Source organism: Trichosurus vulpecula, chromosome 7, assembly GCF_011100635.1.
Source record: "Trichosurus vulpecula isolate mTriVul1 chromosome 7, mTriVul1.pri, whole genome shotgun sequence".
Classification (NCBI taxonomy): Eukaryota; Metazoa; Chordata; class Mammalia; order Diprotodontia; family Phalangeridae; genus Trichosurus; species Trichosurus vulpecula.
Genome location: NC_050579.1, coordinates 38,911,291 through 38,923,873, shown reverse-complemented (window position 1 = coordinate 38,923,873; position 12,583 = coordinate 38,911,291). Strand labels below are relative to the sequence as shown.

The window sequence follows — 12,583 nt, the reverse complement described above, 5'->3', positions numbered from 1 at the left end:
GTGTGTTTAGGATGAAAAAGGCAGTAGTCCCACTGTACTCTGCCGTGGTCTGACCACAGCTGGAGCACTTGCATCAGTTCTGGGTGCCATGTTTTAAGCAGGACTTTGATGAGCTAGAGTACATCCAGAAGAGAGGACAACTGAGATGATCAGTCAAAAGAGCTAGGCATGTTTAGCCCGGCTTGGAGCAGCTATAAGGGAACTACGAAGGCAGGAGGACGTGTGGGGAAGGAGATTGGATTTATTCCCCTTGTATAGGGGGTAGAAGCAGCAGAGTGGCACGTTTGACAAAAGGAGAAACTTCCTAGTATTGGGAGCTGTCCAGAAGCTCCCAGAACTCCCAGCAGAATTCTCCAGGCCAAGGTGGTATGGTTGGGGGGGTGGGGGGGGGTGACCCGTGACAATGACCATTTGTTAATTCCATTAGAATGGAAACCCATTGTAAGCAGGGGCTGTTTAGTACTCTGCTAGGCCTGGCCCACAGTAGGTGCTTACTAAATGTTTGTCGGTAGGTCCATTGATATTATAGAAAGGATTCTTATTCGGACAGGGGCTGGAATGCATGTCCTCTGAAGTCCCTTCCTCCTCTAAGATTCTATGACTGTGATTTGTTTCCTGCCTAGAGGCCCTGTGTCTGTCACCTGATAGAGATGAGAGATTGATTAGTCCTAAGCTACCCAGAGCAGTGACCCAGTGGTACCTCGGTAGAAAGGTCTGCACCCCGTCATACAGTTCAGGGAGTCCAGATGGACACCCACAGGAAGACCTGGCTTGGATATATACACATACATATACATATATATACATATGCATACATACATATAGAATATAGAAAACACACAAATAATCAGACAGAGCTAGTATCCTATGTAAAGGTTGTGTCATTAAGAGGCCCTACACTGGGGGCAGCTAGGTGTTACAGTGCATAGAGGACCGGCCCTGGAGTCAGGAGGACCTGAGTTCAAATCCAGCCTCAGACACTCACTGGCTGTGTGACCCTGGGCAAGTCACTTAACCCCAACTGCCTTCACATACACAAAAAGGTCTTATCCTGCAAACTCAAGGCCACCTAAGCCACCCAAATCTGAGCCTTTAAGATCTGTATGCCTCTGGGCTCCCCTTGGGCATCTCAGAGAAGGTAGGACCCCAGCTGGCTCGCTCACTCAGGCCTCTACCCAACAATAGCAAATATGAGATCTCAGCCCATTTTGACAAGTTTCTGTGTCTTTTTCTAAAGCAAACAGCTTCTTAAGTGTATTCAGTGGTAAGGGAGGTTCATTCTTTGTATCCCAAGAAGGTGGCCAAGGCAGAAAGGGCTGCCTTCCTCAGTTCTTCCACCTCAAGTCTAACTGGGGCATCTCAGCAGCTAAGAGAAAGCTTGACTGAGCCAACAATTCGACATCAACAGGGCCTCCACCATAGGCAAAAAAAAAAAGATGTGTAACTTGCAACACAGCTGTTATGTGGAGACCAAGGAGGAGGAAAGAAGGAGGGCACATTTCCCAAGCCCTGGACTGGGAAACAAAATGGGCCATCAGTCACCTGACCTCTTCCCATCTTTCTGTTCGATTGTGGTCGCTTAGGGGAATGCCCCAGGCTGTTGGGCCCAGCTCCGGGATGGGCCAGCAAAGGGACCCTCTCCTTATTCTGAGGAGGCTTGAGACAGGATGGGCATGGCTAGTTTTTGTCTGCAGAGCAAGTCCTGGCAATTGGGAGTAGGTGGAAGAGAAAAGATTATTTGGCTAAAAAAAGACATGAGTGTGACTGTTACGGGTGTGTGTGTGTGTGTGTGTGTGTGTGTGTGTGTGTGTGTAGTAGAAGTGATCCTTACATCAGCTCCCCTCCCCTCTCCAGGAAAAAAAAGCCATCTGGAGCCCCACAGGGCTCTGCTCCCACCCAGGCTGCATCGCAGTCAGATGGAAAACCCATGTGTGAATCTCCACCAGAAATGCGCTGTCGGTGTTAGCCTCCTGTTCCATCAGACAGGCTAGGGCACTTTCCAGTTCAACGCACATCCCTGGTTAACCCTTGGGTGTTTTCTGGAACCTGGCTGCGGGGCAGACGGCAGCTTTCCGTCCCAGATTCCCTTTGGAGACCACTGAGCAGAGAGGCTCGGTGGTTGACCTTACCTCCTGTTCATCCTCCCCCTGAGGTCTGGGGCTCTTAGCAGTTCCAAGGCCTGCTGGGAGCCCACCTGCCTCCTCTCAGTCTTTCAGGGGTCTTTCTCCTCCCTAGAGGGGCCATTCAGCATCCGCAGGGCAGAGATTTGCCAAGGCTATGAGGCTGGGACGGGAGGGAACATCGACTTGGAAACCTGCCTGTCTGATCTATGTGGGGTTGTTTTTTTGTCCTTTCAGTGAGAAACGCCACCTACAAGTCAATGTCAACAACCCCGTGCAGTGTAGCCTACACGGCAAGAAGTGCACCGTCTCCGTGGAAACGCGCATCAACCAGCCCGAGCCTGACTTCACCAAGAACCGTTCGGGCTTCACCCTCAGTGTGCCAGGGAACTAGCTGGCGGCCCCCCACGCTGGAGAGAGAGAGAGACCTTGGCCAGAGGGAGGAGGGGGAGGGGAAGAAGGGCCTTGGGGGGCCCAGGGCAGGCGGGGGAGGCTCCAATTGGTTCAGCGGAGGCTTGCGGTCTCACCCCCAGCGCCCGCCTCCGTCTAGCCTGAAGGTTAGGGAGCAGACTCCCAGGAAGCTTTTTGTCCTTGCTAAGCATAATAGATTCAAATCTAATCTGCTGAATCGCCTGCTAATGCAGCTCAGGCAACCTGACTAGAAATGAGCTCTGAATGGGCTTTTGGGGCCAGCATTCTATGACCAAACCTCCTTTTCCCTCCCCCTCACTCCTCCTCCCAGCGACCCATGACCACTCCCAACAGGGAACTTTTCTTCTCTTGGCTTCCTTTTATCCCCAACTTCCTCTTTCCTAATGTTCTGTCACCCCCACCAGAGAAACCAAAGAGCTGGGGGGACGGGGGGGGATCACCCAAAGCATCGAGGCTAGCATCCAAATCACAGTAGCAACTCACAAGTAACTTAAGATGTCAGGAGTTACCTAAGCCTTCTCCGCCTGGTCAGGTTGCTACTGCTAACTAGTGGCCATGCTGGTGACCCTGTAAAAGGAGCCCCAAATCTTTAAAAGATGCTCTTTAGAGAACAGCACCAAAGAAATGCTCACCCTCCGGCTCAACCCTGGAACTGAGTTGTGCCTGCCTGGCTAGGGGCCTCTGATCCTCACATCCTCCCCCACCCACCCACCCTCAGGTGTCAGCCATGGTGTCAGGAATCTCTTCCTGGGAAACTTAGCTCAGGGCCCAGAGGCTCAATGGGAGGCTGAAAGCCAAACACATGAGCTTTGCCTCTCCCTAGCACCAACCAACCACCAGGCCATTGTGTTCAGAACCCAAAAGCCAAGGCTCGCCCAGTTCTGAATCTCCTGGCAAGGCAGCTCTCCCAGCCCAGGGCACAAAACTTCCCCTTTGGGGATTCTGCACTTTGCACCACATGCCCATGATGCTTGTCCCTGGGTGGCTGAACCACCCCAAAGAGGCCTTTGCTACCACCTGCCCAATGGAGGAGAAGCGAGGTCTGCTAAAAACCATTATCTTTAGTTAAACGAGCATCCCCTTGTCTATGATGCACATATAACCTGTCTCAGCCCTCACTTTTACTGTTGCAAGAGTTTCTTGGTCAGATGCCTTTCCTGTAAAGCACTTTTTGTCAGTAATACTGATGAGAGGTATAAGGAGGCAGAGGGGATCAGGGGGGTTGGGAGCTTTTCTTCAATATATCTAATTGTATACCAGGCTTATTTTGAGATATATGAATGTGGTGGGAGGGAAGTAGCATTATGCGATTATGGAAAGTGAGGAGATGAATAAGTAATTAATTAATAATTAGAGATTAATGATGGATCCTGGCACTGCTGGCCAGGCCAGGACTCCCACCCTTCATGCTGCACAAAGCCTGATAATATGAAACCAGGCAAAGAAAGATCTCCATAGTAGAGAAATGCAACCATTTTGCTGTTCTGTGCTCAGCTAAAAGTGGGCACATTTCAAACCTAAGCAGAGAGAAAAGCCTTCCCAAGATGACACGTCTTAATTCTCTAAGGTAACCAAGCCAAGTAATGGCTGTTGTCCTGGGAGTGGCACAAACCTGTGATCACATCGGGAGAGAGGAGCACTGCCCTGGGCTGGGTGTTCTCACAAGCCACCAAAAAAAAACGGGTGCTGAGGTGTGAGGTCACCCAGGGAAGGATGGTTCATTAGCATCTCAAAGGGAAGGAAAAAACAGGGGACTCCATCTTGGAACAATAATGAGTCCACTGGCCCTGGGAGCTAGGATGCTTGGGGGAGGGGAAAAGGTAGTATTTGGGATTCTCTCTACCAGTTACCCCTTCTTTCTCTGGATTCTCTCCCCATCCTCCCAGGCTTCCTCTGGTCCCACAAAGGACAAACCAAGTGCCTCCATGCAGCCCTGAGGGAAGGGAGCAGCACCAAGCTCCCAATGCCTGCTGGCCCCTTGGTCCAACCTGAGATCTCACTCCCCAAACTCCCTGGGCTCCAGCTTGTCGGCCTTGCATGGGGGTCACCCCAAAGGCGACCACCTACATTTGCACTGTGTGGGATTCCCCAACATGGCATCCCATTGTTGCCTTCTTTTTTAATCTTATTAAAGAAGCCATATGAAGCATTAGCAAATAGAGGCAAGCCTCTCACAATTGCTTTAATAGTGAATACCCGATAGGCCAACAGCAAAGATTAGCAGTACTCTTAGTGGTGCCAATTACCAGTAGATACTTGTAGAAGAGACCAACGGAAGCTTTCTCTCTCCTTTCCATATATTCACCCAAGTATCTTGCTTTGTACTATGTATTTGATAGAAGTCTCCTAAGACTTGCCAAACGAGTCATCTTCAAGGCCAGGGTGAAGGAGGCCTTTCAGATTTTGTAATTCTTCTTGACAAAAAAATAAAGGGAGGCCCTTCTCTCGGAAGATCCGTTGTTTCTCTGACCCAATGGCAGAGTCCCCAGCCCAGGACCACCGAGATGAGGGCCAGGGGAGCACCTGGCTGGCAGATGAGCTCATGCTTCTGATCTGCTACAAAAAGGAGTCACAGGAAGCTGACTGAAGGGCCAGGTTGGAGCTCTGGTGGTGCCTTTGCATCTGGGCAGTGGTGGAGGTGGGGAGGAGGGAGAGGAAAGGGACATGTATGGTGATTGTATGTAATGAAGTGTTTCTCTTGATTAAATTAAATGCGGTTTTTTTGTTGGTGCATATATTCCTATTTTTCATTAAATTAACTTTATTTCCAAAGCCTATTTTGATTCACCACGAAGAGCAATAAAGCATTGAATCTTATTTTTAAGGTTTTTCCACTTATGCATCATTTTTAAATAGGGATGGGGTGGGGTCTCAGATCAACGAATATTTACTAGGTGCCTACTTTGTGCCAGGCATTGGGGCTAAAAAACAAAGAATGACATAATCCAGACTGACCCTCAAGGAGCTGGCCAACTCCCAGTCCGCTGAAGTACAGAAGGCAGGTTACTGTGAAATGGAGAATTAAATTTGGGGCTTTTGAATGAAAAGATTAAATGAAAGAACCGAGTTAGGCGAGACATAGGGCTAAATTCAGAAGCTTGCCTTCCTTCCACCTTGCTGATGCCTCTCCTCTGAATGGTCTCTTTCCAGTTCCTTCTCCTTTATTCTGTGGCAACAACCCATTTGAAAGATGTAGGATCTTCCCAGACTAAAAGGACCGGGCCCAACTTGCTTGCAGCTTCTTCCAGAACACCATCAAAGGCTTTGGAGGAAGTCCAAGCCACCACCTTGCAGCCCCCACCAGTGGGCAAAGTGGGCACAAAGGCGAAGCAGGAAAAGCAAATAAGCCAGACTTTATGAGAAATCGAAGGACAAAAACTGGGGGGAAGGGGCTGGAATGAACTGAAAAATCTTCCCGGGTCTGTAGAAAACTCAATGCCACTCCACATGTGCCTATCCTCCCTCCCTTGATTATATGAAGTAATGAGGATTGCCTTGGGAAAGCCCAGTAGCTCTGCAGACAAAAGGCCAACACAGCTCCCTGACTGGCAGGCAGTATGAGAGGAAACGCCTTCTCCTGCGCCTCTCAGATATGGGCGTCAATGCCATCCAGCTGTTAGCACCCAGAGTGGGGATACTGGGGGCAGGGAGCTCCTCATTTGCTGCTATTACCCACCACTGCCGGGGAGCTGGGCCTGCAGGGAAAAGAAGAGAGGGCTCTCAATTCTCCCTTGGTTCTTTTCCCTGAGGTATAGGCAGATGGTTTCACTGAAATGTTGTAAGGACAGATCTGACTTTGAGCAGATGATTGCTATTAGAACCTGGGAAAAAGAAAGGCAGGGCTTCTCCTTCCTTATCCCCATTTTTGCTATCAGGATTGGAATCGTGGCCATGATCACAGATCCTGAAACCTTTCGGGTCTCCAATGGGACACTGCCAGCTTATAGGGCCTTAGTGAGACTCCCAGACCTTGATCTTAGCTTATCTCACAAGGATCACTGGAACCAAACTGATAGACCCAGTAGGGCCATAGCAAAAAGATTCAAATCCGATGTGTACAAAGAATTCCCTGAGAAGAAGGAAATGGCATGGGCAAACACCAGCAGGGAGTCAGCAGCACCTGGAACAGGGACCCCAGTGTCAGAATGGGAGACAGGCACAAGGGTCACCCTCCCTCCTCCCCCTCAGGCTGAGTGGAGCCAGTCCTTAAACCTTGTTAACAGCTGCTTAGCCATGGGAGTGCCCCTCACTCCCACTTAGCTCCAGAAACTCCCCTTTCCTGCTTTCCTGCCCACTTGGAGATCCTGCTTCTCCTTTCAGGCCCTCTTGCCTCAAGTATCAAAGCCTAGGTGACTGAGGCTGTGCCAGTATAATTATGTCCCCTCCTTTCCCTGGGAGTCCCTCCCTCCCCCTAGATCGAGGCCAAGAGAATCGACTCCTCACCCCCCCCACCCCGCCCACCAACCCATACATACACACCTTGAATAACCAACCACAGAGAGGGGCCTAGGGCTGCATAATGGATGGTCAGTGCATTTTATTTAATCAGCACGGTACAAAAATAAATAAAAATAAGGGCAGGGAATTAAATTACAGCCAGACTGAGCTTCATGACTTTGTCAGATTATAAACCACACATACTTACAAACACGCTACACATACATACAAAATGAGACAAATATAAATTAATATTAACAACACCCACAATTTGGTCAAAGGAGATCTACAGAGGAAACTGCACTAAAAAAAAAACCAACATACACCACACGCACATGGGTAATTAGCAGTTTCAAATATACAGCTGTGGATCATTTCAAGTGGGGGGAGGGGAAGAGGGGGGAAATGGCACATTTTCTTTCATTGCAAGTTTAACAACTGCTGGAATCAAACTAAACCCTAAAAACTGCATGGTAAGAAATCCATTGATCCCCCCAGGGCTGATGGGAAGAAGAGGAGAAAAGAGAGAAACCAGATACTGAGAGAGATTCCTCTGACTTGGTTTGTGCATGGGTGTAAATGTTCACAACCATCTGTTCTAAGATTATTTTCTGAAGACACAAAATGCGCCTGTTTGCATGCACGAGATCACTGTAAAAGCAACAAAGAAGAAAGGGGCTGTTTTGTTGTTTTTTTGTTGGTTAGTTTTTTTCTTTTTTTTTCTTTTTGTTCTAAAAGTATTCTTCATAGCAGCATGTCAGTTGTGTCCATTGCTTGCACACTCAAGTATATCAGTTGGTCCTTTACACAACACTGGTGATCGGTGCAGGGAAGGAGAGGGGCAGGGAACAATATACTTTACAATGATTTAACTACAAGGTGGATTTTTTTTCCTTTAGGCCCCAACCACCTCTGAAACTTGCACCTCCGCTTCCTCCTCCCCTAGGGGAAAAAAATAAATAAATACAGGGAAAGAGAAGGAAACAGACCCAAAACTGGAATCCAATGAAAGGAGCTCAACCAGAGAGTTTCAGTCCAGGCTCAGCTAGCCTGACTTGGGATTAAAAACAAGTCACCCTCGTTCTTCCTTCAGTTCCTTGGCACCCGAAGCTCCCTCTTTCTGTGCCACATGGGGGGACAAGGTCCCACACCAAGACCAAGGGCAGAGCTCATCACATGATGTAGGAGCAGAAAGGGAACAAGCCACAGGAAAAGTCGATCGAGGGAAGATTCCAGCTGTCCAGCCAGGCATCGTGCCGGTCACTTTACAGAGGCTCCATGTTCCAGTTCCATGTCCAAAGAATATCTTACAGTCCACGTTAATGGCTCAGTTTAGGCCTCACCACTGAGGCTGGGCAGACGCTCTCCTTCCTTACCTGTACAATCCAGGTACCCTCACCTATATCCCTCCGGGCACCACAGGCTGCCTCAAGCTGGCTGCCTGCTCCAGCCAAAGGCCTCGATTTCACAGCTTTCTCTTCCTTTTTTTCTTTTTTTGTTTAAAAAAAAATACATTTTGACTTTTCACTCCAGGAGTATTTGCTGCTGACTCCAGCAACCATCCAACTAGTGTTCTACCTAACCCTAAGCAAAATGACCCTTTATCTCTCATTCTGTAAGAATTCCAGCACCAACAGGGCCAACCTTCCCCTGGGTTGTCAGGCCAAAGAGAAGAATCTCTTGTAGTGTCAGCCACCTTTGTTCCCCACTGCCAGGGTGAAGGGTTACTGAAACAGACTTGCTCCCTCCTCTCCATTGTCCCTAAAGTTCCAAGCTACTAAAGGTAAGAGCCGAGCATCCGCAAGTGTGACAAGTGTCCACGGCAGCCACTGGAAAAAGTGAGGACCAGTGGTTTAGATGACACACTGTCAACTGAACAGGCTCCAGGAGCAATTAGGGTGTGAGTCCAGATTTCATAATCATCTACGAGATCCAACTCCCATCCCTGGGCCTGTGGGGGGGGGGGCTCTGCACAAGCTGTTTGGAAACAACTTGAAATTGGCAGGGCTGGGTGAGGGAGTGGGGCACCTTGATGCCAGGGCCAGCCCAGATCAACTGAACTAGCTGTAGGCCCTGTGCCATGTGGACAAGAAAATGACCCCATCCTGAGCTAAGCACCAACTCAAGAGTCCACTGGGCCTTCCCACAAGGGAGCCAGGCTTCTGCCAGGCAGCTATAGCAGTATCCCCCATCCACAGATATGACACACCAGGTGACTAAGTGGCATTATTCAGATAAATTATTCTCCAAAAGAAAAGCAGATATCCCTAAGCACAGTCCCACCCCTTTCACTGGGACTCGGGAGGCTGCTACCATGATCCAGATAGCCTAATGAGTCTGACCAGCTTCACTAGCCAGGAGGGAACACCTAGGGCCTGGGATAAATAAGAAACAGGACAGGGAGAATGGAATTCTAAATTACAGGCCTTCCTTTTTCCCACTCTGAGAAATTTCCCCTAAAACACCCAGCATAACAAAAGGTTAAAAAAAAAATTCAAGATTGATTTTTTTCCCTCTGTCAGCCATTTTCTGCTAATTAGAGTGATGTGGGCTACAAGTTGGTTCCAGGGCAGCCAGGAACTGAGAGCTCCCAGCTCAATGTATTGGCAAGGCCCAGGGTGGTATCCTTGGGAGGAGCCCCCAGTCATTCAGGACACAGCTGCCACTTGGGGAAATTAATTCCTCTCCCTCCCTGGGACTGGGGAAAGGGATAGGGGTAGAACTGGGTGAGTAAGGGGACTGCGGCCAGGAAGAGTAAGATCCATTTCTAGGACAAGGGATCTCTGTAGGATAAGCTAAGACTTCCCAAAGTTCACCATCTCCTCACCCCATTCCCAAGACCAGGCCAAGGGGAGATGGCAAAAGGGGTATAATAAGGGACAAGAATAGCCAGTCCTTTGAAGTTATGGAGAGCAAGGATTCAGTGGCCAGAAAACAACTTGGAAATCATCACCTAAACTCTGCAAAAGGTTTGCAGACAAACAACAACAAAAAAAAAAAAAAAACAAAACGCTCCCCAGAGCAGTCAGAAGTTAAGGACCAGGGCTGGACTAAACCAGGGGTCGGGGAGGCCAAGAATAGGGAGGCCCTTCAGTGGCTTTCCTAGACACATATGTTCACAAAACTTTGTGTTTAATAATAAATTAAAAAATGTACTGTTCCCGTAAGCCGCACACGCAGGAGTGGAATTCACCGGTCAAGCCCAATTAGGAGCCGATTCTTGTCCTCCTGACTGCATTCATTCTTCAGGTCAGCAAACACCTGAGTGAAGTAGTGGGGGTCAGCATTAATCTGGAGCATCTTGGGGCTCATGAGATTGATAATGGAGAGGCAGCGGTCCCAAAATGCCTCCTTACAGCTCTCCACCAGGAAGGGCTTGAGCGGGTAGGAGATCTCATTGCCCATGTAGGAGTAGGACAGGTACAGGCAGGTCAACAGGACAGCCTGGAGCTCATGGTCTGTGGCGACCTCGGAGGAAATGACGTCCCTGCAGAGCATGTACAGGAAGACCACGTTGGCCGGTGTGATGAAGCCCTGGTCCTGCCAGCCTTGAAGGAGCAGCGAACGGTCAACACTTCGCAACCAGAGCACTGGATCCGTGGGGGATAGGTGCTTGAGGCGGTAGCATCTCCGGCACAGGAACTCCCCTAAGCACCGCAGGAGTTCGCTGGTGGAGGCCTGGACGATGACCCGCTTGGGCGTCCCGGGAGCAGTGGAGTTGGGGTGGGGGGCCTTCTTGACAGAGGACACAGCGGTCTGGGAACCAGACAGCTGGTTGGCACTGGGGGCCGGTGGCTGGGTGGGCTGGGGCTGGGCGAATGTGGACAGGTTGGCACAAGAGAGCGACTTCTTCAGGTTCTCATTGTTCAGGTGGGTGATGTTGTTCTGGTAACTGCTGTTGGGCTGGACCTTCTTGGAGTTTTTCTTCTTGGCTGACACGGCCACGATCCTCTTCCAGGGCAACACAGAGATGATGGAGTGCCTTTTCAAGCTCTTGTCCTTGGCGTTTTTGCTGTTTTGCACAGCGGTGTAATGGCCCACAGTGGCCGAGCCATCCTCAAAGATCGTGGCCTTCCGGTAGCTGGGGGACAGGGACAGGACCGTGCCCATGGTGTCAGGTGGGAAGCACAACCGGAGGCTGGGAGGAGGCAGGGGCAGTCCACCTGGGGGCCCAGCCTGCCAGGGCCAGGGCCCGGTTCAAGAACAGCCTTTCCTTGGGTGCCCCTGGATTGGGGGCTGGGATGCAGGGAGGGGCTGGACTCCGATGAAAAGCGGCCCCCTTCAGATCTGCACAGAAAAACAAGATGGTTTCTCTTTAGCATCGGGAAGGCAGAAGCCTCCTCATCCTCCTTGTGCCCGCCCTTCTCCTCCGGGAAACGATGAGACACCGAACCACCCATGCCAAACCGGTGGAACCCTGGAGGACAGCTCCCCCTCCCCGCCTCGGCCGAGAGCAGCCCCCTCGGGGAGCAGCATCCCTCTCGGGCCTCCAGTGACTGCAGCATCCCCCCTCCCTGGCCGCATCCTTGGCCGCATCCCTCGCTCGGTCCCTGCAAGCGCTCCGGGGGCTCGGCCCCCTCCCCCCCACCCCCGCGGTGTTCCCCTCCCCAGCGGCGGCTCGGGCGGAGGCTCGGCTTACCGGGAGAGCGGCCCCCGCTGCTGCAGCGGCGGCGCAGCGCGGCTGCTCTTCGGAGCTGGCTCGGCTCCCGCCCTCCGCACTGCGCACCCGGAGCCGCTCCCTCGGCGGCCCGCCTGCGGCGGCGGCAGGGGCAGCGGCGGCCACTGCGCGGGGCGCGGAGGGGCGCGGACGCGCGCGGGGCTCCCGGCTCCGGCTCAAGCTTCTGTCCAAGGTTCTGCAGCCGGCGGCTCCGGCCCCGCCCCCCGCCGTCCCCCGCCGTCCCCCGCCGTCCCCCACCGCCCCCCGCCGCCGCCGCGCTCCCGGAGCCCAGCGCCCTGTCGAGGCCGCGCGCCCTGCCCACGCGCCGGCCGGCCAGCCCCCGGGCTCGCCTGGTTCCGCTGGGGAAGCCGCCGCCGTGGCCGTGGCCGTGGCCGCTGTCCGCGCTCGCAGCCGCCGCTCGGAGGCCGGGGCGGGAGCGGGAGCCGGAGCCGGAGCCGGAGCCGGAGCCGGAGCAGGCGCCTCTAGTGTCCGCGTTCCATTTCAGAAGCCCGAGACACCCGCGGCGGCCGCGGCGGCGGAGGCGGTGGCAGCAGCAGCACGCGGCCCCGGCCCCGCCCCGGCCCCACCCCCCGAGCTCCGCCTCCTCTCCCCGCCCCTCGCCTCGGTCGCAGCTCCCGCAGCAGCTGCTGCAGCATTGGCCTCGGGGTCCCCGGGGCTGTCAATCGCGCGGCTCCCAGACGCTGCCCGGGAGACCCCGCCCCGCCCCGCCCACGCACGTGCCGCCTTTGTTCCCACCCGAGGCGGAGCCCGAGGGACCCCGACTGACCCGGCGCTGCCCCCGGCCCAGTCTCCTCGGCCAGCTTGGCTGGGGGGAACTCCACCTCGGGGAGCCGCTGCCGGCCCGCGGCCGGGCTCCTTTCCCGGCAGTCTTCCCGCAGCACCGGCCGGAGCTGCCGGTCACCGCGCCCCTCACGGC

General features: G+C 52.8%; 2 protein-coding genes across 2 annotated transcripts in view; one reads left to right on the top strand and one right to left on the bottom strand.

The window, feature by feature from the left end:
* Positions 1-2,555, top strand: part of MYO1D (myosin ID) — a 398,701-nt gene extending 396,146 nt beyond the window's left edge. Inside the window, exon 22 of the mRNA XM_036768084.1 lies at positions 2,358-2,555. Coding sequence (XP_036623979.1) covers positions 2,358-2,514 — 157 coding nt within the window. The 3' untranslated portion in view covers positions 2,515-2,555. The remainder of the gene's footprint in view (positions 1-2,357) is intronic.
* Positions 2,556-7,065: 4,510 nt separating this feature from the next.
* On the bottom strand, positions 7,066-11,777 carry CDK5R1 (cyclin dependent kinase 5 regulatory subunit 1). Its single transcript, XM_036769085.1, has 2 exons — positions 11,629-11,777; positions 7,066-11,276 (listed from the first exon to the last, which is right to left on the bottom strand). Exon 2 carries the CDS (start codon positions 11,097-11,099, stop codon positions 10,179-10,181), a length of 921 nt encoding a protein of 306 aa, XP_036624980.1. The 5' UTR covers positions 11,100-11,276; positions 11,629-11,777; the 3' UTR covers positions 7,066-10,178.
* Between the last annotated feature and the right edge of the window lie 806 nt (positions 11,778-12,583).

What these genes read in the sequence shown, in the direction of transcription:
- CDK5R1 (XM_036769085.1), bottom strand. Translation starts at nt 11,099, where the DNA reads ATGGGCACGGTCCTGTCCCTGTCCCCCAGCTACCGGAAGGCCACGATC.